Here is a 25,002-nt window from a genome sequence, read left to right as displayed (position 1 = left end):
CACATTGCATAGAAGTAATGCAAATGGATTTAGGCTATTAATACAGAATATTATCTCTAGTTTGCTTTTAGGATTTCTTCCAGGAAACTTCTCTCTTGTTTGCCATCAGACATTTTTAGCAGAGAGAAGTCACTTTCCCCTTTTATTTGCAGTTGTACACATACAAAAATGCCCTAGGATGTGATGACAGTTGAACATACATTGACTTTATATTTTGAGTACAGAATACTGTGGATTATTTCACTGATTCAGGTGAGGATTGCTCCAAACATCAGATTACAGTGAGGAATGAAAATGCAATTGAACGGGTCTGAGATGGGAAAGTTTTATATCTAGATACAGTGACCCAGTGGTTCTTAGTGTAAAGGCCATTGTTAAAAACAAAATAATAGCAGATGTGAAAAGTCCATTATTGTCATAAGGAAATTTTTAGCTTGCCAAGTAAAAGTGTGGCTAATTTTTCTGCTTATGTATTGGCAGAGGGACCTTGTAGTCTGGAAAATACAGTGGTCCCTTGGTACCACTTGGGTTTGGTTCCAGGACACTCCATGGATACCAAAATCTGTGGATGCTCAAATACCATAATATATACAGTGGGATAGTAAAATGGTGTCCCTTATATAAAACAGCAAAATCAAGGTTATCTTTATGGATTCTTTTTTTAAAAAAAATTCATGTTGTGGAGATTGAATGTGGAAGTAGAATCTGTGGATATGGAGGGCCAACGGTAATCACAAATGTTACCGTTCTTTTGGAACAGATAACTAAGGCTTCTTTATTTTTATTTTTATTTTAAAAAACGTCTCATTTTCTTTAGCTGAATGTGGAGCAAGTGTGTCTGGAAATGAAGGAACACTGCTGTCACCAAATTTTCCATCTAATTATGACAACAACCACGAATGCATCTATAAAATTGAAACTGAACCTGGGAAAGGCATTCATCTGAGAGCCAGAACATTTCAGCTTCATGAAGGAGATACTGTTAAGGTAAATATGAACACACGCCCATATGCAAACCAGCAACACAAGAATCCCCCCAGTCATGTTTCTTTATATTAATTATTTGATCTCTTGTATTTTATGTATATCTACATTGAAAATTATATCAATAGAGCTAAATAGGCAGATATAGATACATCTGAGTACAAAGCTTGTGAGTTATATGCATATCCAGGTTTCTTATATAGACCTATCTGCAAATAAAGCATCCTCTCCCCATCCTCTTGGCAGGAAGACTAGATGATGCATGACCTAAACCCTAGTTCTGGTGCAAACAGACCAGATAGCTGGGTATAATACCCTTAGCACAGACTTAAGTACATCACCCTTTGCTTCATATCTTCTGAGAATATCCAGAGCCCTCCTTTCCAACACAGGGCACATGTCTGAAATGCATCTCATTCTGTCACCTGGTGTGTCTCAACCTAGTTCAAGCCAATGCAAATAGATATTAGGAGATGCTTTCTTTTTAGCTACAGACAAGTACCACCCTTCTGTTCCCCCATTGGAAGATATGACTTCTCAGAAGCTACATATTTCCCTGAATGGGTTTACAATACCCCCCACTCCATGCACTATGTACCTTGCTCTGATTGAGAACAGGGGCTTTCTGTACCTTCTCCCCTGCCATTGATCATCTACTTTTTCTCTCCCCGCTAGCCTCTTCTGTGAGTGAATTTATATTAATTTTTGGGATAGCATGAGATGGAATCCTAGGATGAAGAGGGGCATGGATTTTGAGGAATGGTATGAGATTAGCAGAGTTACCTTTCTGATCTTCCAGGATCCTCTGGCCACTACGGCTAGTGGAGTGCATTAAAAGTAACACTGGTATTGTTCATCTCCCTGGCTATGAAAAAGTGAGAGAGTTTTATGAGAGAGCTAGTGCTTGTGGGTGAGCCAGAATGGTTAATGTGTTAAACCAAGATATGAGAGATCTGGGTTCTAATCCATAATGACTATGAAGTGCACTGGGTGATCTTGGAGCAGTCGCTATCTCCTAGCAATCTGTTTTGCAGGGTTGTTGTAGGGGATAAGAACCAAAGAGGAGGTTTATATATGTAGGCTTGAAATGCTTGAAAGAAAAGTAGGGTATTAATGAAACTAATGCCTCAAGAGCATTTCAGTATAGATCTAATTCATAATGTGAAAAATTACTACTGGATATTGTAACAGCCACACAGAATAAATAACTGGAAAACAAGTTATCATTCTGTATATGTGACAAAAATGCCAAATGTGATTACTAGTCTTCTCAAAGGATTTACAATTTCAAAGATCTTTGGGAAAGCATTTTAATTTTCTGATATCACATTGGTGAAATTCCTCATGCAGTTTGATGTCCATTTCTGATGCTCATTTGTTGGTCTAAAAAGTTGGGAAAAAATGAGCTAAGGGGTGCTAAAGGGTGATGTAGTCAAGGTATAAAAGCATTTGGGGATGAAATATTGGGTACTTTACTGATTAATCTAGAGAACAGATTGCAATAAAAATCAAAAGATTGGAAATGAAAGCTGTACAGATTCAAATTTAAAAATAGTTGAATGTCGGGTCAAACTACAAAGATATTTGCTTTAGCAAATGTAGTCATAGGCCCCGAACAGACAGGCCAAAATAAAGCTGCTTCAGGTCACTTTGAAGGTATGCTGTTTACATGACACATGCATCTTAAGAGGCCAGAAGCTGTGCCAAAGCTGTGCTCCAGGCCTTAGGACTAGAGTGTGGCTTCCAGCCTCTTAGGAAACATGTGTCATTTAAACAGCACACTTCCAAGTGGCCCGAACCAGCTTTATTTTGGCTGTCTGTTCAGGCCCATAGTGAGCCTTTTAAGTCAAGATAAAATAATTATGACCCAGAGTAGGGTTTGCTTTGTTCAGAAAAACAACAACAAATGGGGTGGGGGTTGGGGCAAGGGGAATCAAGATTATATAGAGATGAAAAATAAGATTATTCAATTCAGCCCCAACATTGTCAATAAAAAAACTAAATATTCTGAAGAGGCAAGAAATAACTCACTTAGGACTTGAATTTAGCATCATTCTACACATATTTTGGACAGGAAGTGTCTGAGGTAGATAAACAGAGAGAGAGGCAGAAATAGAAAGAGATCTGGATTGTGGGAGAAACTGAAACTGATTGTTTCCATGCAGTCAGTGGAAATTCTTAGCTTCTGAAAGTTAGACTTTGATTTTCGGAGTATTTTAACAGATGGATGCTGAATTTTGGTACAGCATGCTTTTCCTTAGCAACACTTCTTCCTTATGGAAGCAGGTACAACACAGTTCTTTCCTTGCTGGGAATAATTATATCCCTTGGATTTGATCAAAACAGATGGGCAAGAACTTCAGTTTTCTATTTTTCAATACGAATTTGTCCAGATATGCACATTTCTTCATATTTTAGATTCAAATGTAGGAGAAAACATACAAACATCTATATTCTTATATGGTTAGAATTTCCTCTTGAGATTAACAATTTCTGTTGGCTATACCAACATATCAGTAATTGAAAGGATGACAGATTCCCTCTAAGGAAGACTCTTGTAACAGTTTTATAAAGTAAAGTGGAAACTTCTTTCATACCCCTTGGAAAAAATAAATCACTAGGAAGAAAATAAGGTATACAAATAGAGGTGTTTCAAGCTATAGAGGGGGAATCCCTCCAATAAAAACCTGTCAATAAATATGTAAAACAAAACAGTGGATCTCAGGCTGCAAATGCTCAATTTAAATTTCAGTCTTCAAGAAAGGGGACACCTGAGATTACAGTAACCACAAAACTGTTGCTTTAATCTCCTATGCAAGCAAAGTGATGCTCAAAATTTTGCACACACAAAACAGTTCTTTACTATACGTGTAGCTAGAAAAGCCAAATATCCAAGCTGGATTCAGGAAAGAAAAATATACTAGAGACCACATTCCAAACATTCACTTGCTAGTGGAGCGCATCAAAAATTTCAGAAGAAATTAAACTGTGCTTTATAGACTATAGCTAAGGCTTTACTATGTAAACCATCAAAAACTGGATCACACTACAATAAATGCTGTGGGACAACACTTAATTGTCCTGATGCTTGTGTATGATTGTGAAAGCAAGACAGTGAGGAACACTTGACAGGAGGAAAGAGCAGCCCGTTTAATATGTGGCGCTGGAGAAGTATGGAATACCAGAAGGCATGGACTGGCAAAAAGAGAAACAAATGGGTTTGAGATCAAATTAAGCTTGAAGTCTTCATAGAAATCAAAATGACTGAACTTAAATTACTGTACTATGGACACTTCACTAGACAGCATACCTTACTGGGAAATATGATAATGTCTCAGTAAAGTGAAAGGCAGTAGAAAAATAGGAGAGCCACATTATAGAAGAATCGATTCACTAAAAGGAAGACATGGTCCTGAATTTGTAAGAGCTGCACATGGCTGTTCACAGCCAGGGATCTTGGAGGTCTTCACAGGGTCACCACAAATCAAAGTCGACATAATTTCAAATAATGAAAAATTTCAGTAATTAAATTGGATAAACTTCCTCCATGGCTCCTTATGACTTTAGGCAGTGCAAGTTGATATTGCCAGTTAGGCAATGAGAAGAGTCTGTAGTATTAAAAACCATTGAGGGATTTGCACTTTGTGGATTCTGTACTACCTGTTTTACATTTCTTGGACTAATGGGCAGGTTAGAATTATCTACCAGCATTTGCACATCCTATATTTTCTTATACTGTTTTTAGCTCCCAATATTTCTTTTTTAAAAAAGATAAAATATATTTGGAAATAAATATTTTGAGTAGGGGATACATTTAAAAACATGCATAAATATATAATTAATTGTGGATGTTAACACAGATTTTAAAAAAATTCTCCAGATTAATTCCCAAATGGTCACCCATGAATTTATGGATGCACTCTTATACAATTGATACAGACTGAGAAGAGACTAGAGTCCTAGAAATATTGATTCATAAGTAAGCCCCATTGAGTTTAATGGGAATGGGAAACAGTGCTGCTATTCCACTTTTGCTGCTCTGGATGCCTCCTGTTGCATTCTGAGATTTCTAGTTCAGTGAGACTTAAGAATTCTCTGGCTGGGAATTTATTGTGTATTAATGCTGCTATCATATGCATACTGCTTCTGAATAGATACATATGAGGTTTGTCTCGCATTATTCTTCACTTGTGATTTTCTAAAAGTCTTATTCTCTGACCTACACAGTAAAGCTGCTATAGGGGAGGGGGCCTTTTTGTTGGCTTCCATGAAGAGAGGCCAGGTGGGGGAAAAATCACAAAACCATGTGATAGGGGGCAACTGTGAAGGTTGGTCTGGGTAGGAATTTCATCCTCCATTATCTGTGAGGTTTTTGTGGCTTTTTTTTTTTTTTTGGTATTTTGTTTTTGCCTGCCCCATACTGTTATCTGTTGGATATTGTACAATCAGCTTGAGGTGGTTTCTTTAAATGGGTTTCCCTTGGCAGGTAGTAGGGAGAGAAGATTTTTAAATCAGTGTACATCTTAGTAAAACAGCTCTTGTTTAATCCATTTATTTGTGTCTAGTCTCGTTATTTCATGGCTGGTCAACAAGTATGTGTTATCTTTGAAAACTGTGTCTTTCCTAGATAATAAATTAAAGCCAGAACTGTGCGCCCTTGGCTTACGCGGACCCCCCGCGTAAGCCAAATAGCATGCATGCTTAAGCCCCATTCACTTGAATGGGGCTCATGCACACGGCAGTGACACGGCAGTGCATTCATTCCAATGGGACGCACCGCCCCTTGCAACCCGCGCGCGGGTGCACTGTATCCTGTTTCAGCTTCTTAGGTCCGGAACAGCTGCCCCCACTGAAGATGCATTGGGGTTGTAGCAAACACCTTGAACCCAGCTCAATCTACCTTGAACCCGGCCCAAATAGGAGAGGAAAAGATCAGCTCCTATTTGGGCCAAGAAAGGACCACCTTTTCCTGCACTGCCACAGCCCCAGACACTGTGTAAATGCCATGCCACCGGAGTATCTTCCAGATGGCTTCGTAGTGTGTGGCGTGTATATGCCACACTCCCAAGATTCCCGAAAGCGGGCTTTAATGGGCTGTCTGTTAAGTAAGTAAGCTCTCCTGGCCTTATCCGACAAACTTGACAGAAATGTCATTTATCTGTGCTCCAGTCACCAGCAGAATGGATCTCTACCCTTGACTGTTCCATATTCATTACTGCTACTTACCACATTCCCGTTTTACAGTCTTACAGTGCTGCTATTCCACTTTTGCTGCTCTGGATGCCTCCTGTTGCATTCTGAGATTTCTAGTCCAGTGAGACTAAAGAATTCTCTGGCTGAGAATTCTAAATGCCACTCCTTAAACTGCAAATCCCAGGATGCAACAGGAGGCACCCAGAGCAGTTTAAGTGAAATAGCAGCATTATAAGAGTGTAGTGCAGAAATCTAGGCAGTCACGACTTTGACACTGTTCCCCCCAAACCTACTTTATTGGGCATCTACTACATTCTGTCAGCAAGTGGAGCATGGGTGAATGATGTTTCCATCAGGTTTGGGGGAGTTGAGCCAGTAGAGGTTACCGTACTTAGTTATTTATGGATGAACCCATGTAAAACTAATACTTAAATAACTAGCTGATAGAAATACTGGTCAATGTATTTATATTTATATACCACTTTCTATGAAAGCTGACTCCAGAACAGCTTGTTCATGTGCACAATTCCTTCTTTTCCAGTCCACGGCAGTTGCTGATAGTGTCTGGATCGTAGATGTTTTCTAGGGTAAGAGGATATGAAATGGCTATGGACTCAAGGTCTGAATAATAGTAAAGGATCAATTGGTTCATTGATCTTTAAAGTTTTCTCAACACTGTCAGTGGATAATTCATTCCTAAGGTTTCTCTTTTCAAATGGTTGGGAAATAAGGAACTGCAGATGGATATACGTGATGCATTGTATCTATTGGTTAGGGAGGTTTTTCTTTTAAGAATTTTAGCTGTAGTTTTATCTGCCTTTCTGCCTTTTTTTCTTATATAGTTGCTGTTTGAAATTTTATGCATTTATAATTTAATTGTTGTTTCAGCTTTGAGGAGTAGGATAGAGGGGTTTTAAAATAAATAAATATTTAAACAGGCAGATTAAATTTAATTGATTATATTCAAATAAATGTAGAAATCCTCCAGAATTTAATAATGCATATTAAATGTTCTATTGTGAATGCAATTTTCCAGTGCATGAAAATAAACTTGTTCTTCTCTTAAAAATGGGTGGGTGAGAGAAAGCTGAAAGAGACTCCACTAGTTAGACAACCAAAACAATACCAATTTGATTGATTTCTTATAACTGTCCCAAACTTCTAAGAACTTAGATTGTACGCTACTGGCAGGATTTAATGTTTTGAAATGATTGTTTCTCTAAAGGGCCATACAAATTTATGACCCTATACAAATAAATGATAATAATAAGGATGATAAGAAGAAGAACTATGAAAAGGATTTCAAATTCCCCATGATGTTATTTTTCTCTATAACTTCCTCTTTATCTTCTTTATTATGTATGTCCCACTAACATGCTATCTTGCTCTTTAAACCATCATATGTTGTTTCTTAATTTGATTTATTGAGAGATTTTGTTTGCATTTGCTTTTGGGTTGTTAATATATGCTGAAAATAATTGTTTTGTTTATGTAGTTGGGGGGGGGGGGCAGACACTACTTTAACTGCCATGGATCAACATTATGGAAATCTGGGAATTGTGGTTTGTTGCTCTCTGGCAGAGAAAGCTAACATTCTCACAAAACCACAGTCCCCAGAATCCCGTAGCAGTGAGCCATGGTATTGATAGTGGTCCCAAACTGGTTTGTATCTGCAGTGCAGATGTAGCCTGTTAGTCACAACTAGTGTAGACCCATTGACTCAATGGGTATTCTACAAGTTTGGTCTTACTGAGTTGCCATTTATTCAGTGTGTCTGCTCTCTTTGGGACTAAAATTTTAGGGCAAGATCTGACCCACTGCAAATATTTATGTGATACATTTTTAGAATTTGGCAGTCTAGAGCAACAAAAGTTTGGGGGATTTACAGTTTAGAAACAAGAGTCAGGGTTGCTAGGGCAAGGGGAAATGAGACTTTGGTCTCTGGGAATTGTGTACCTTATTGAAATAAGCAGGTCAATGTGAACTTGGTTTATTATTATTATTATTATTCTGCATTTTCTTTGTTGCAAGAACTATTTTTTTAAAAAAAATTAAAAAATATTTTAGTTCACAATACTGGCAATGGGAAATTTCAACTCACTTTTAATATTATTGATATTTGACATGATTTAATAACAGCTGTAATCACAGACTATCTCTCTCTCTCTCTCTCTCTCTCTCTCTCTCTCTCTCTATATATATATATATATATACACATACATACAAATACTGTGTGACTTCAGCTGTTATAAAATCATGTGAAATATCAATAATATTAAAAGTGAATTCAAGTTTCCCAGGGCCAATATTGTGAATTAAAGATACACCTGTGCATCCTTTGCATGGAAACAAAAGCTCGCCTCTCTCTGAAGTGGTATCAGATGGGTGGATTTCTTTTTATTGAAAATGATTTGAAGACAAAAATCACCTCAGGCTTGGAATCTGAAATAAAAAAGGTGACAGTCTAGTTTTGCTACTTCAGTCTTCCTTTTGAATACATTTGGTCAGGAGGGATCAGAGGTTATTTTTGCCCCTCATCAGTGTTTTCAGAAGAGGCTCCTTGACTGAAATGTCACAAAGCTTTTCAGACTTTATTAAGTGGATTATAGAAGAGACCGTAGTGATATAATGCCTAGCAACTGAGTCATGAATAATTTTTCCCCCATTCCAGATAAGCTTCACAAGTGGCAGGAAAAAAAGTGTGTGTGTGTGTGTATTTGTCTTTGATATGAGTTACCAGGCCAATATATTTTAGCCTGAGCCCACATGAATTTTTTCATCTGCCTTTCAATTGGAAGTGTGTTATACAATTAGTTGTGTACAATATTTTTTTCATATTTTGCATCGGAAGTGTTTTATTTAATGTATTATGTTTCATTTTAAGGTGAACAAAGTTTTTGTTTTTTAAAAGGTATATGATGGAAAAGACAGTTCATCACGTCTCTTGGGGACATTTTCAAAAAATGAATTGGTCGGGCTCATTCTCAACAGTACATCTAACCACTTATGGATAGAATTTAATACGAATGGATCAGATACAGACCAAGGATTTCAGCTCACATATACAAGTATGTACCCCTCGTGGTGATAGGTATGTGCGTGTGAGAGAGAGAGAATACAAAAAAAAGAGTAAATGTGTTACTTAGCAAGCATTATTTAACACAAAATCCCAAGGATTAGTTCTTACTACCTACTGTGTTTATGAGATTGCATTTTTAATTCATTTCACTGCTGGAAAGGAGGAAGTGTTTAAAAGTAGCATTTTCTACTTCAGGACTTTTTGTGAGTAGAGCTGTAGGGATAAATAAAGAAGATACTGTGATAAAAAATGGAAGGGGTAAGTAAGATACTGTGATAAATAATGGAAGGGGTAAGTAATTCAGTTTCTTGTGGCTAAATCTTACACAATTGGATGTTCAGGTGTTTTCATTGCTGTTATTGGTTGGAACAAACATCCACTGCTTTGGCAGTTGCATTAACAGAAGTTACTGCTCACATATGCTGCTAATCTGAATTGGTAAAATTCAAAGAATTGTACATCTCAAGAGCCAAAAAAGCAATATTCCTCTATTTTTTGAGAAAGATAGAAGGCTTAGGTATTATGAGGAAAAAAATGTACAAAGAACTGAGCTTGCATCTCCCCCTACCCTTAAAGAGATTACTGTCATTTACAGGTCCAATTTTGTTTTATCCTATTTTTCCTCCAAAAGACTCAATAATGAGTATGCGTTATTCTTGTAGCATCCGTATGAAGTGAGTTAGCCTGAGAAATAGTGGCTGATCTAAGCTTTGTATTTGGAAAGCTTTATGATTGAGGGGGATTTATTATTGTTGTTCTCAGCATCAATAAACCCACCTTTTAAAGATATAATCAAGGCAACATGTTGAAAATGAAACACACACACACACACAATGGGAATGCTTGGCCTTTAATCCAGGATTCACTAATCTAATGGCAGAACTCAACAAGGCAAGAAATATATTTTAGGCATTTGTTTTTATTAACAGCAGATGCAACTCCTGTTTCAATGGTCTGGAGATGCTGTGGAGGGGCATTGATTATTTTTTTTCCTACACTATTCTCCCAACAAAAAACAAACTATTCCCTGAAATTCTTTTCCCTGATATGCAAGTGATAACTGTACCCTCCCACAGCTGCTCGCCATACAGTGCCAGGGATGAAACAGTGCATTCCCATCCATGTCAGGAAACCCATCTTTTTCTTAAAATGATGGCAATGCAACCCCACATCTCTTACCATATATCTTTCATATTTCACTCAAAGTATGAATCCTCATCTTCATGGGGAGTGTAACCCCATCCAGCAGACAATGCATCCCATTTACCCATTGGTCCTTTGACTGATCAGTAATCACTCCCTCTTGTTTTCATTAAGTTTTAATTTGTTCATCTTCTATCCAGTTCACTATTGATGTGAGGTACCAGTTTACCTTTCTTGGAATGAATTGGAAGAGAGTGTCATATAGTTGGATTTCATCTTCCTACTGATGTCACAGAATGTTAAAACTCATGATAACTTCTCTGAGTGGTTTCATATGTATGTTAAATAGCACAGGGGACAGAACAGAGGCCAAAAGCCAAGAGGTCAAACAAGTATTCACCAGTACCACCTTCTGGGATCACCCCTCCAGGAAGGAACAGAGTCACTGCAAAAGAGTGGCTGCAAGGCCCATCCCAGCAAGGTGACCCAGAAGGACACCATGGTTGATGGTACTGAAAACTGATGATAAATCCAGAAAGAACCAGCAGGGACACACTCCCACTGTCCTGCTCCTTGCATAAGCCATCCACCAAAGAAACCAAACAAACTATCTTTGTTCCATAGCTAGGCTTGAAACCAGACTGAAATAGATCTAAATAATCCATTTTATCCAGGAATTCCTGGAGCAGAGAGGCTATCACATGCTCTAGTATCTTTCCCAGCAAAGGGATTTTGGAAACTGGCTGGTAGGTGTCCACTCTGATAGGATCCAGGGAGAGCTTTTTCTCAAAAATGTTTTTACAACCACATCCTTTAGGCATTATGGAATGCATTCATTTTACTGGAGCACTGACACTCCTTCTATACACTAAGCCAGTGCCTCTCTTGCTTTTTTAATTAGCCAGAAAGGACAAGAGCCCAACAAAATGGCTCCCACTTCTTCCACCTCTCCTGTCTATATTCTGTAGAAGTTGGAAATTCCCTCATGCCCACAGAGGGCATGAGAGGGGTGTTAGTGTGAAAAAAAGTGAGATGTGTGGTACAGCAGGGGGCAGCTGTGGACCTCTGAGGTCTCATGGGGTCTATGGCCCTAGTGACCTCTGGAAGTTGGTCACTGATACTACAAGTCAATCTACCACAAATCTGGTTGACACTGGGAAACTACTAATGTGGTGCTAATTATTATTACTAATGCTATACTAGTATGTTTTTGCATGAAGGGGCTAGCCTCGATTATCTGTTTTAGGGGGCAGGAATCTTGTGGGATGTTCAAAACTAATACATTTTGATTGACATAAGCTTAGCTGGACCGCAGCTTACTTCATCAGATTGGTGAAGTGATTTCTCGGTTGGCATATTATTATAAACATTTTTGCATAAACAGCTGAAATCTGTGGGGTGAATAGAAATGCAAAAACTGCAAACACTGATCATTATTTTAACAATAAGTATTAAGAAGCATGGTGTGATTGTAGTGCAGAAATCATCTGATTTGTAAAGTGGTTTCTCAGTTGGCATATTATTATATACATGCATTCATGAACAGATCATTGGAGGATGTAATCTGTGGGGTGAATAGAAATGTAAAAACTGCAAACATTGATCATTATTTTACCAATAAGTATTAAAAAGCATGGTCTCATGGTAGCACAGAATTCATGCCACAGATAAAGTAATTAGCACATATATACCCACTGCCCTGTTCATCTTTGAAGAGATTGAGGGAATTCTCTTGGGGAATTTCAGGACTTTCTCACAATAATAATGTAATGGGCATTGGTTTTGGTCCACTAGCCATTACATCTCATTAAAATGAGAAGTTTGCGAGGAGTCCGTGTATGCATGGTAATAAGACTAACACTATGGGGAAGAGGGTTAACAACTCTTTTGTGCATTTTCAAGGGCAGAAAATTGTTATTCCTTTAAATTCTGCATATAGCTGTTTTGGGTCTCAAGCAGGTCCCTCTAGTTACTTAAGTATAGAAATTAAACTTTGATGACCATACTTTTACTGAGAATTTGACCTCCAGCTTCACCCATTCACTGTTAGAACTAGTCTGGTTGAAATGTTCTTTAAATTTCTTCACATTTTAGAAAGCTGAGTAGCCCAAATTTATTAGTGTAAACATGGTGAGGTCTCCAAGTACCCCTTGTAGAAAGTCCAGACATCTCAAAATATTCCATATCCCCGGGGGGGGGGGGGATATTCTACTTGCATTACTTTCTGTAAGTAAATACAGTACTGAATGAATGGTTGGTAAAAAGAAGTTTTACTGGTGGCAAAGGAATTGAAATAGTAGATATGGAAAGTACTGAAGATTTAATTCTGTCTATATGGTTAGCTTTGACAGCCAGTATGGTGTAGTAGTTTGAGTGTTAAATCATGATCCTCAGGATCAGGGTTTGAATTGTGGTTTGGTCATGTAAAGCCATTGAGTGACCTTGGGCAAGTCACACTCTCTTACCCTCAGAGGATAGCAATGGCAAACCCCCTCTGAAGAAACTTGCTGAGAAAAGCCCATGGTAAGTCTGCCTTAGGGTCACCATAAGTCAGAAACAACTTGAATACACAAAACAGCAACCAACATATTAGGGCCTGAACAGACAGGCCAAAAGAAAGTTGCTTCAGGTCACTTTGGAGGTATGCTGTTTAAATGACACACACACATTTAAAGAGGCCAAAAGCTGCGCCGAAGCTACACTCTAGTCCTTAGGACTGGAGCGTAGCTTTGGCGTGGCTTTCGGCCTCTTAGGATGCATGCAGCATTTAAACAGCATACCTCCAAAGTGACCCAAAGCAGCTTTATTTTGGCCTGTCTGTTCAGGCTCATAGTTAGTTATTTTGGGGTCCATGTCATCCACCATCATGCCTACTTTGAGGGTGATACATCGAAATGTCCTTTTTTAGATATTTCAAGTACTCAGGATATGTGGGCAGAGCCAAGAGAAGACCATTTGCTGCTTTAAACAAAGCCAAAGTACAGTATATGCACCTACCCACCCACCTAAGCATACACAAACACATACATACATACATACATACACACATACAGAGAGAGAGAGAGAGAGTCCAACACTTTGAAAAGTGTTTGTCTGCTATTGTCCTGGACTGCGGCCAGCACACACACACACACACACACACAACCGCCGATAAGGATGGCTCAGCAAGGAAGCTACCTATGCAGCTGGAAAATAGTCTACAGACCTTGCAGAGAGAGAGAGAGAGAGAGCAAACCACAAGCCAAAGTCAGGATATCAGAGGTCATGGTAGTCAGTTCGGTTCAAGGTCAGGGCAGCCAAAAGGTAGCAGTAGTCCAGTGCGTTCTGAAGTCAAAGAGTCAAAGCAACAAGGGTTCAGGATACACAGAGCCAGTGCCGGCAGCAGTCACACCAAAGGATCTTGCAATAAACTCTGGCACCAAGTTAGCGTCCCCCAGCTGGTTAAATAAGAGACGCTCTCCCTGGTGCCAGCTGTAGCTTGTTTGTAGATTGCCTTTCTGCAATCCTCCTGGACCGATGCACGCAAGCACTCTCAGCTCTTCTTTCCTTAAAGGAAGGGACCTGCATGCTTGGTTCTTCATCAGGAGCCACACTCAACTGTTGAGCCTCTGGAGGGGGCTCTCCAGAGCTAGAGCCTGGCTGAGCCTCAACCACTGGGGCTGGAAGATCAAGACTGGGGTCTGACAGGGCAGAACTGGGACCTGGTATAGCCTCAATCTCCCCTTGCACCTGAGGAGCCACAGCTTCCTCCTTGTCCTCCGAGTCCTCCACTTGGCTGGTCATAACAGCTATTTAAACACCGGTTCCTTCAGCTTGTTTTGAAATTCAGCTTATTAGCTTGTCAGCAAATCCATTAACTATTTTTGAGTACAGGTCACACCTCACAATTTGTGTGAGAGGAGAGCAAATATGCCATTTTCAGTTGAATACTTGTCACAAACTGAATATTGGGGAATTTGTAGTAAATTGTGTCCTAAAATCTCCAGGAAGTGTAGTTATTCTTTCCCCTTTTTCATATATTGCAGCCACCTCTATAGTTCCAGACATGCACTCCAAATAGTACAGCCTGCATGTGTCCAGAGGAAAACCCACATAAAGAAATCCCAAGCCTTTTGGCTATCCCCTTCTCAAAAAACTTGGAAGGTCTTTGATTTCCAAGTATAAAAAAAAGACACATATCTTGATAAAGAAAGGAAGCCATGTATTTGTACCCTTGTTTCTGTGCACCAGAACGAGTAAATCCTGTTTTACCTCTGCGAGTACTGTGTCTTTCTATAATTTCCTGATATTTCTTTCCAATTAAAATTTGCCTTGCCATGACATCTGTAGTTGCTGTGGAGAGAGGATGAAATAGCTTCAGGCATCTCCACAGTTGGGACTGACTTGAAAGTTTTCAAAGCAGCCAGAAGATTTTGTCAACTTTAGAGGAAGGTACTAACATTTTCTGCTGCCTGCCTGGCTACCCTTGCCTTTAGAAGCACACTGAGAATAATACGTCAGGTGGCAAGCAATAAGAAATACAGGCACAAAATATAGTGAGAAGTAAAAGAAGGAACTTGAAACAAAACAATATATAAACACAATTGAACTAGTAGTGTCATAATCTGCACGGCCACACAGTACTAAATCAGAAAACAAATGGGTTTTTTTATGTTTGGCTATGAGCCATTTTGATTTTTTTTAAAGATCCACAAAGTGAAATAAGTAAATATAATAAAGTGTTAGATGGACCTTTAGGCGTAGAGGTATCACACATATTGCAGTAATAAATTAAACAGTCTTTTTACTGTCCCTTCTTTGTAAAATTAAGATTTTTTTTCCACCTCTATTTGGCTATATATTTGAAATAAATAAAATTATCAGACTAGCATTTAAGTGCTTGTAAATTGCCTCTAAAATGTTGAGGAAGCGCACATATGTGAAAATGAAAATTTTTATTCAGAAGAAATTCCCTCTCCCCAAATGATTTAGTGATGCTGGAGGGGAGCCGATGATTCCCTGACTTTGAGGAAGCGCACCAGACTTTCACACACACACGCTTCAACATTTTAGAGGTGATTTACTGTGGAGTAAGCGCTGATGTGATAATCTCCAAAATGTTTGAAAACAATCAAATGTTCATTGCAAAGATTTGCGTGATATTCAAGTAATATACTACAATCCTCTGAAAAATTATATTTAAAAAAATGGCTTAACAGATTTTTGCCTTCAAGGCATTAATTTTTTATTTATTTATTTATTTTTTTGGAAAAATGGACTGCCAACAGGAGTATTTTATCTTGCTTTCACCACTGGAAAAAATGTAATTCTTAAATATGCCCTGTGGTGTCAAAAAATCTTTAGTCCTTTACTCACTGAAAATAAAATACTGCCAGCAATTTTGAGACCTCATATAATCTACTTGAATATGTTAATCCTGCACTTTAATTAAGATGTAAAACTTCTGGACCCCATTCAAATGTAACTTTGAGAAGCAGATCTGTATAAATGGAATCAAAAGTGTTGCTGTCATATCCATAAGATACAGTTTCAATATGCATGTAAAAGAAAACATGCTTCACTAAACCATTTGGATGCTCTCCACCTTGCCCCCCCCCCCAACTTTGCCTTTAAAAGTATTATTATATTATAAATCACATGGCAAGAACATTGATAAAGAAACCAAATTACTCATGTTCATGACAACTTTTCCCCCTAGACAAACAAACTGTTGGAAGGCTCAAGATTACAATGTCACACCCCCATCCAACTGCCCCAGTTTGGTGATTCTGGTCCCAATTGATCTTCTACTGTCTCACTTTCTGAGCTGCTTTTAAAATGTCCATGTTTCTCCACCTTCTTCCCACTTTCCCCCTTCCTCCTCAATTTAGTGTCATTGCTGCAAACTGATTTCAAAGTTCAAAAGTAGTTTGCACTGCATTAACTCAGGAGAAGTCAGAAGAAAGAAAGAACACCACTCTGGTGCCACAACAGACTACCATTCCCAGACTTCCATAGCATTAAGACATGGCAATTTAAGTGGTGTCAAACCAGATTATTTCTGCAGTGTGGATGCAGTCTTAGTCTTTCTTAAAGACACACAAATTCGAATTCCCACCTCTTTCCCCCATAACAGAATCAGTAAAGCAAAGTAATATTCCTGCTTTGAAAACATGTTTTTCTCTTCCCTTCAGTTCTGATATTATTTGAAACATGCATAAACCAGATATTGTAAGACTTTGCCTTCCTACTTGTCTTCTCTCCACTCCCTTCCTTTTGATTTACTAATCTTTGTCTGTCTGTCTGTCTGTCTAGGACTGCATACTTCTGTAGTAAAGAAACTCAATTTTGAGAAGTTGAAGATTAGGATAGATTTTACTGTCTACTTTGAAAGAGAATTTGCGTTTTGTTTTGTTTTGTTTTGTTTTGTCTTTATTTTTACTTCAAGAGCAGATCACCCCTTCTGTAGAGCAATATTAATGTTGCATTCATACACCTACTGTCTCAAACATAAATCTCAATGGGATCAATGAGACTTAATCCTAGGTAAATAGGAACAGGATTATAGCCTGAGACATTTTTAAAAGCCATTGATGCCAGCCATGAAAGCCTTCGACTTCACAACTATCAGCCAGTCTCTAATATTCCATTCTTGGGCAAGTTTCTGGAGCATACGGTGGTCTTTCAGCTCCAGGGGTTTCAAGATGAGATGGATTTTATAGACCCATTCAGTCTGGTTTCAGGCTTGGATATGGGATGCAGGGAACTGGACAGGGGGAGTGTGTCCCTGTTGGTTCTGCTGGACCTTTTTGTAGCTTTTCATACCATTGACCCTTCTGGGATGCCTCTCTGGAATGGGACTTGGGGAACTGTTATGCAATTGTTCAGGTCTTTCTTGGAGAGGCAAATTCAGAAGGTGACGCTGGGGGACATCTCTTCAACTCCCTTTCCATTGGCCTCTAGAGTCCCACAGGGTTCTGTGTCCCACATGCTGTTCAACATTTACTTGAAATACTGTAAAAGAAGCTGTAATATTGTCTCATGACAGAAAGTGTAGTGTTTTGTGGTGGTTTGGATGTTGGATTCTGGATATCAAGGTTTGAATCCCTGCTTCACCATGGCAACCCACTGTAACTTTGGACAATTCACATAGTCTCAGCCTCAGAAAAAGCAAAATATCCCCCTGAAAACCCTGTGATAAGATTGCCTTAGGATTGCCATACATTGGAAATGCACACAACAACAACAATATTGTCTCACTTTGCATTATATTTGTTCATCGTGAACTTAAAGCATCAAGCATTTGCTCATTATAGCTCCTTCTGTATTAAGGATGATAGCTAAAACACTTCAGTCAGAGTCCTCTCTTCCTTGCCATGCTTTGTTTTAAGGCAGGAAGGGTGCAAAGGAAGAACACATTACATCAGTGAAGAAAACCCTGAATCCCCTATTTTGTCATCTGTCTGTGGAGTTACTGGATTTGCTTTCATCTCTCAGGATATTTTCTGAATATTATTTTCATATTCCAAAATTAAATGTTGCTAACAGCGACAGTAGCAAAGTTTTTGTGGCTTCAGCTTTTGGATTTTTAAATACATTCCTTCTCACATATCCAATATAAAATGATTAGCATCCAAGTATATTGTTAAGCATCTGCTCTTTTCTGACAGGGAACTGCATCATTTTATTTCATTATTATTCCTTTTTTCCTGGTGACAAGATAAAATTGCAAAGACATGCAATTCTGTTAGTGAAGATTCAGCCTCGTGGGCTGGCCACGTACGTTAAATCTTTTAAAGCTAGCTGTATTGATAAAATTGAGGTATTTTTTTCTATTAATAGCTTTTGTCAAGCAGTTGCATATGCCTGTGACATATAGTGTGTCACTGTCTATGCATTGGAAGGAAATGTTTCCTCTTTGTACACAGCAAACAGTGTCTAATCTTGCTTAATAACACTCAAATATGACCTGCCTTCTCATCAATCAGTGGGTTTTCTGAGCGAGAATTTTACATTCTTATCAAGCCACCTGCACCAATGAACAGATGCATCATGTTTTCATGTCTCTGTGATTGACAACTGTTGCTGAGAGTCCACAGCAAGTTCAGATTGCAGTCATTTGAATTACAGATCACAGATTTTGAAATGCTTGCTTGTTTTTAGGCACACTCTTTGGCCCTAGTCCAAGGAAGTATACAGAGTGGATCCATACACACAGAAGCACTTTCAACTTTATTTTTTTAAAGTGCTGCATTGGAGGCTTGTTTCTGAAGATTCTTCCCTCACCACCTCACTACAGCTGAGTTTTCGGACCTCTTCCGATGCGGAACAAATTAGATGATAATTCTGTTGACAAGGGGGGGGGGGGGTTGATCAAAAAAGAATCCCCTGAATATGTGCAGGCTCTTGCATGCATAACGTTGACTGTAAGTTGTGGTCTTTGGAAATATACCACATACACTCACCCCTCCACATTTTAAAAGGATTCACTTAATAGTATTTTGTTGCTGTTGTTGTTGTATGCCTTCATGTCATTTCCGACATGGCAACCCGAATGTGAACCTATCACAGTGTATTCTTGGCAAGATTTGTTCAGAGGAGGTTTGCCATTGCCTTCCCCAGATCCCCAGAGGCTGTTACTGTCTATTTTACTATTCCACTATGTATGACTTGAGACAGGCTGAAATATAAAATGGAGGGGGGAAGGGGAGGGGGGGGGAAGAGAGAGAGAGAGAGAGAGAGAAATGTTTCAACCTGTCTCAAATACTGAATTGGTTGAACAGAAAAATAGACAGTAAATATTATTAGGTGGCTCCTCAAAAAATTGTCCAGGTGTGGTTCATACCTCCTTGTTTTGCAAACCAGGAATGTAGAATCTCTCAGATAGTTTGTCTCACTTTGGCCATCCCTTTTCCCTGGCCACTAGGCATCTCTGTCTCACCACCAACACTCTCAGACATGCATGCAGTATTTGAGTATAAAAATGCATGTCTAAACTATGTATAGGTAAACAGCACCATTGATGTCATAGAGAACTTAGTCTGATTTAGCCCATTTATTATCACTCGGAAGTCACATAGACTCTGCATAGCTCCCTATGCTTCTATGTAGCATAGCAAGTACTCCTTTGGGAGTTTATCACACTAGCAAGATTCTGTGGGAAAGCGGGAGTTAAACTAAATTTAAACCAAAGAAAACCCAGGAATGTCCAAAGTTTATCACACAGCGTTGCAGTTAATGTGAAATAACACGAAGTTAATCCAAAAGCAAAGTGAAGAAAACCGGCAGCTTTTTACTTTCAGAACAACCCGAAAGTAAAAAAGCTGCTGTTTTTCTCTGCTTTGCGTTCGGATTAACTTCGCGTTATTTCTCTTGGGCAGTCCCTAGTATGATAAACTAACCAAATTTGCAAGTTTGGTTTAAATTCAAATGTACTTTAAGTCATGTTTAATTCCCATTTTTCGCACAGGATCTCCCCTAGTGTGATAAAGGCCTTTGTTTGGCATCTAGGATAGAATTGGTACAGCACTGGAGGGGACACAACTGCTTCATCTATCAGTTGATAGTGGTAAAGAGTTTGGCATGTGGCTCTTACTGATGAAGTAACTGACAATGTTAATAGCACAAGTATGAGGCAAACAACTGATAATATCACTGTGCTATGGTTCCTGGTTTTTAACTATATCAATTCTTTGGACACTTTACTGTCTGGAATAACTTCTTACTGTTTGTCATTCTACATTAGTTTGTGGAATGCTATTTTGAGCATAACAAGAAAATAGTTTCACATATGGAGCTTTTTAATGACATGGGGGCAGGTTATAGACCGCTGCTTTGAGGCGGTCTGCCGCCGCCGCCGTTTTCTCAGTAAGGGAGCCGTCGCAGCCACACCGCGCGGTTCCCTTGCGGAGCAAAAAAGAAGCTCCAAAATGGAGCTTCTTTCTGCGGCGCCCTAATGACATTGCGAGGCGCCGCTGGCGCACTCGCGACGTCACAGGCGCCGCGACACATTCGGACGCACAGCGTCTGATACGTAAAGATGGTGCCGGCCGTGTGGAACGGCCGGCGCCATATTGTACGGACAGAGTCCGTATTAGAGCCAGGGGCGTCTAGAAGAGACGCCCCTTTTTTAAAATGGGACGTCCTGCGGACGTTCCAAGTGCCGGTCTGTAACCGGACTTACATTGAGCCAGCATAGAGAAAAGTAAGTGTTCACTAGTGCAAATTGTTGACAATATATTGAACTGAAGATATACAGTTCAATTTTATATTTCTTTCTCCTTTTCTTTCATTCAGTAGCATGAAAACAAAGTTTGTTATACTGTGCCGTTAAGTCATTTCTAATGTTTGGCAACCAATGGCAAACCTTTCATGGGGCTTACTGGGGCTGCGAGTGTGTGTCTCGCCCAAGATCACTCAGTGGTTTTTCATAGCCAAGTGTGGAATTGAACTCTGATCTTGAGTTGTAGTCCAGCACTCAAACTGTTACTCAAAATGCTAGGTTACTGAGATGGCACCCACAAATATATATATGGGAGTTTTGATAGCTCAGATAAAAGTATATCTTGGCTGGGACAATGTTTCCAAACTCCACAGAACTCCACAGCCAATTCCAAATAAGGTTCCTTAGGCCTGAAACAGACAGGCAGAAAAGAGCAGCTTCTGTCTGCCTTGGGAGATGACACACACCCCCAGAGTGGCTGAAAGCTGTGTGGAGAGTGTGCTCACATGGGTAAACCAAGAACTAAAAGGAGCAGGGAAAGACCACTCTTTGCCAACAACCCGTTTGGGACCGTAGCAGCAGACCAGATTGGAGCTGATCCATGCTGGCACCAAATTCCCACACAGATTGGGGGGGTGACCGAGGCTGGAGCAGCCTTAGGCCACTCCAGGCTGTCAGTCTGCATGACCCCATAATTATATTAGTCAAATAAAGAACACATACACACTGCCTCATGTACACACACGAGAACTAATGAAGCAGAGGTGGGGGAAATAGTGATGTTGAAGGTTGCTAAGAAGTGATACTACTTTCCTGAACCAATCTGAGGGCTCCCAGAATGGAGATGGCTCAATAGCCACCACAGCAAGTGTGGGTGGTTGGTTTATTGAGGAATCTAGCAGAAGTTAGATGGGGCTCTGTCCCAATTGCTAATGCCAAAGTACCTACATTTATACACAAAATCATGTCCTAGGGCAGTTTTTTCGGGATGACTGCATTATCTCATTGCTAAATTATTTTTCCAGAGGAGAAGAATGGTTGGGCTATGCAGTAACAATTGGACAATCGGTGTAAATTTTCTCAGACAAAAAGCATTTCATTCCCAGAAATAAACTCTCTTTGTCAATGATGTGCAAGCAGCTTCCTTGTCTAGCTCACTATCACCTCCCCATAGTCTAGGGTTTATGCTGATTCCGATCTTTAGAGATCCCATCATGGCTTGGCGCCTTGGGCTTCTCCCGGGGTGAGCTATCTGCTTCAACCTGGCATAGCTGGTTTCTTGTGCCAGTGAGCCCATGCTTGGCTACTTTCCTGAAACATCTTTTCTGGTCTTAAATTGATATCAGGGTCACAGAGAGGTGATGGAGGGCTGGCTCTTGGGTTACACAATACTATACCACAATGGCTCTCTGAAAACAAACTTACTGTCCTATATAAACAATGCTAATGTTAATATTAATGTTTTTGTTCTATTTTTCTTTGTGTAAACATTTCCTTTAAAAATCAATAAAAATTTCAAAGAAGTATAGCATGGCACAGTGCATTCTAAACCAAATTTCTTAATTATTCTTTATTCATTTTTATGTTACGTTATTGTAGTAGTAGTAGTATTAATCTTTATTTATACCCCATCTTTTCTCCAAATCTGGGACTCATGGTGATATTATGACAATATCTGAAACATAGTAAGTTCAAAATATGTTGTGTTTTTTCTTTAATTCAAATCATAATGGCCACAGATCCATTCTTGACCAAAGGCTTAGCTGTTTGTCACTTTCCTTAACAATTCTACAACTTCCAATAACAGCCCTTTGTTGGGGGATTATCTCAGTTATTGAGGATGAAGCGAAGTGACAAGTAGGTGGGTAACTCAACATATGATTCAATCAGTTTAAAAGTTTGTTTTTATATTTTCATTTTCTTTGCAGGTTTTGATTTAGTGAAATGTGAGGATCCTGGAACACCAAATTATGGCTACAAGATCCGTGATGAAGGACATTACACAGACACTGTTATTTTATACAGTTGCAATCCAGGCTACATGATGCATGGTAGTAATATTATTACCTGCCTAAGTGGAGATCGAAGAGTTTGGGATAAACCTTTGCCTACTTGTATAGGTAATATAAGAGAATATTGTTATGGAAAAGTATTTAAAGTGCAATATCTTTCTTTGTGGATTATTCATTGTCACTTTATTTGAAAACAGTGTTCTGAAATGGCACTCCATCTAACTCACTTTGTTACTATGCACATACACACATTGAAACTAGAGATGTGTGAACAATCATTGATAAATGCTGCTAGTCTTACTAAAATGCCTTAGGCTTTTCTTAAAACATCTTTTGTTTAAGTATAAATTCTAATGTTCAGCCCTGAATATTTCTGCAGGTGTATGATAGTCAGCGTAGGCATCTGTGGATTCAAGCCACATAAATTCTTGTAGCTTCTTTTGGAAAATCTTTCTGACATTTTTTCCTAAACAGGAATCTTCATAGTTACTTTGAATTGCTAGAGGAGGGACTGGGGTAAAATACAGCAGGAGAAGAACCAGGGATGGTATCCAGAAGCTGGTCATTAAAGCTGAGGGTGAACCATGGTCATTCATGATGAGAGGATGCATTTGGACCTCATTCTTTCAAATTCAGCCCTGTAGGGTTGGTTTCCCCATTGGAAGTTATGGTCACATGAGATAAAAGCAAAGGTGAACACTGAACAGCACTCCTTGTGGGGCATGGCTTTCTTTTTAGGTGGCCCTTTACAAACCTCTAACATTTTGTTTTCAAACCTGGCTCAGGAGAATTTCATGAGCATCCTTACTCAGAATCCCATGTCCCTTTTCTGAGCCCAGAAACAGACATGTTTAATAAATGAGTATATTACTTTGTAGTCATTAACTCTATAGCATTCCAAATCTTTTCTGCCCTCTGCCTAATGAATGCATTAAGTACAGTTCTTGTAGTTTTTGCTCTGGGGTTTTCTTTTCTTTTTTTAAACAGAAGAAGCCTGGCTCTGACAGGCTTTGTCTGTGTGGAAGAAAGTTAGGTGAGTAGAGAAACTTTGTGTAGTTTGAGCTTCATTGCCCTTTCAATGTAATTTAAGGGAATTTTCTAGGTAGAAGAAGCCAAAGTTAATTAAATCTCCTTGTATATTTCATCTGTACTTACAGTCATGCTTTCAGACTCAGCACTTGTACATGCCATGAAAGTTGTGCTACCTTAATTTGCCAGCTGCAAATTAACCCTGGATTCTGACTAACACCTAAAATAGGTCCTTTTTGCTTTCACGTAATACATGAACATGTAATTGAATGCAACAATAAAAGCTCTCCATCAAGCAAAAAGGACTTATTTTCCATCATATTGTTACAAAAATGGACTGTTATAGTATAGAGTGTGATTTGCTCGCTGACACAATAATCAGTTTTAGAAGGAAGAATAATCTGATAATGTATTGGATTAATTACAGAAGATGGCCCTTTCATCTTTCTGTTCTTTCTCCCATTGCTCTCTTTTAACACCACAGTTATAACACTTTGACACCATGGTACCATCCTATAAAATCCTGGAATCTGTAGTTTCATGAGATATTTAGAATTATCTGCTAGTGGCCTCTAGTGCATCATCAAACTATGCATCCCAGAATTCCGCAGGATCTAGCCATGAAAGTTAAAGTGGTATCAAAGTGCTATAATTTTGATGTGTGAAAAAGAAATTAATTGGACATGAAAATATTCTTCTCTCCTTACACCTTACATTATAAAGATACCCTCCAGTCATCTTATGCTGGTTTAAAAGAACAACAACAACAAGAGCCCTGGTGGCACAGTGGTTAAATGCTGGTACTGCAGCCACAACATTATAAGTTCGATCCTAGAAGAGGTCTCCAAGGTCAACTCAGCCTTCCATCCTTTTGTAGGTTGGTAAAATGAGTACCCAGCTTGTTGGGGGCAATGTGGCTGACACATATTCAAAAAGGGGGGGGGGGGAGAAGGCCCCCCAAATTAGCACCCGGTCAGCTTGACATCAATACCAGGAAAGATTCTAGAGCAAATAATTAAGCAGGCAGTCTGTAAGCACTTAGAAAGGAATGCTGGGGTTATTAAAAGTCAGCATGGATTTTTCAAATTCATGCCAGACTAAACTTATCTCTCTCGTTTTGGTAAAGTCACAAGCTTAGTAGCTGTGGGTGTAGCATAACTCGATTCCAATAAGGCCTTTGACAAGTTCCCCCATTGTATCCTTGTGAGGAAAAAACCTACTGTAGTAAAATGTGGGCTAGACAATGCAACTGTTAGATGGATTTGTAATTGGGTGACCAGCTGAATCCAAAGTGTGCTTAGCAATGGCTCCTCTTTATCTTGAAGAGAAGTGACCGTTGTTGTGCCACAGGGTTCTATCCT

The 25,002-nt window shown here is 39.1% G+C and overlaps 1 protein-coding gene across 3 annotated transcripts in view; it reads left to right on the top strand.

Annotated features, from left to right (window-relative positions):
• The window catches only part of CSMD1 (CUB and Sushi multiple domains 1), a 1,238,710-nt gene that overhangs the window by 958,626 nt on the left and 255,082 nt on the right, over window positions 1–25,002 (top strand). For all 3 annotated transcript variants that reach the window (XM_089531085.1, XM_089531084.1, XM_089531086.1), the window contains exons 22-24: window positions 818–987; window positions 9,089–9,245; window positions 22,529–22,720. In XM_089531085.1, the coding sequence (XP_089387211.1) occupies window positions 818–987; window positions 9,089–9,245; window positions 22,529–22,720 (519 nt within the window). The remainder of the gene's footprint in view (window positions 1–817; window positions 988–9,088; window positions 9,246–22,528; window positions 22,721–25,002) is intronic.

The sequence above is a fragment of the Sceloporus occidentalis genome, unplaced genomic scaffold, assembly GCF_023333645.1.
Source record: "Sceloporus occidentalis isolate IW3139 unplaced genomic scaffold, rSceOcc1.0.p SCAF_6, whole genome shotgun sequence".
Lineage (NCBI taxonomy): Eukaryota > Metazoa > Chordata > Lepidosauria > Squamata > Phrynosomatidae > Sceloporus > Sceloporus occidentalis.
The sequence above is the reverse complement of the archived record's forward strand: the minus strand, read 5'-3'. Positions and strand labels throughout refer to the sequence as shown.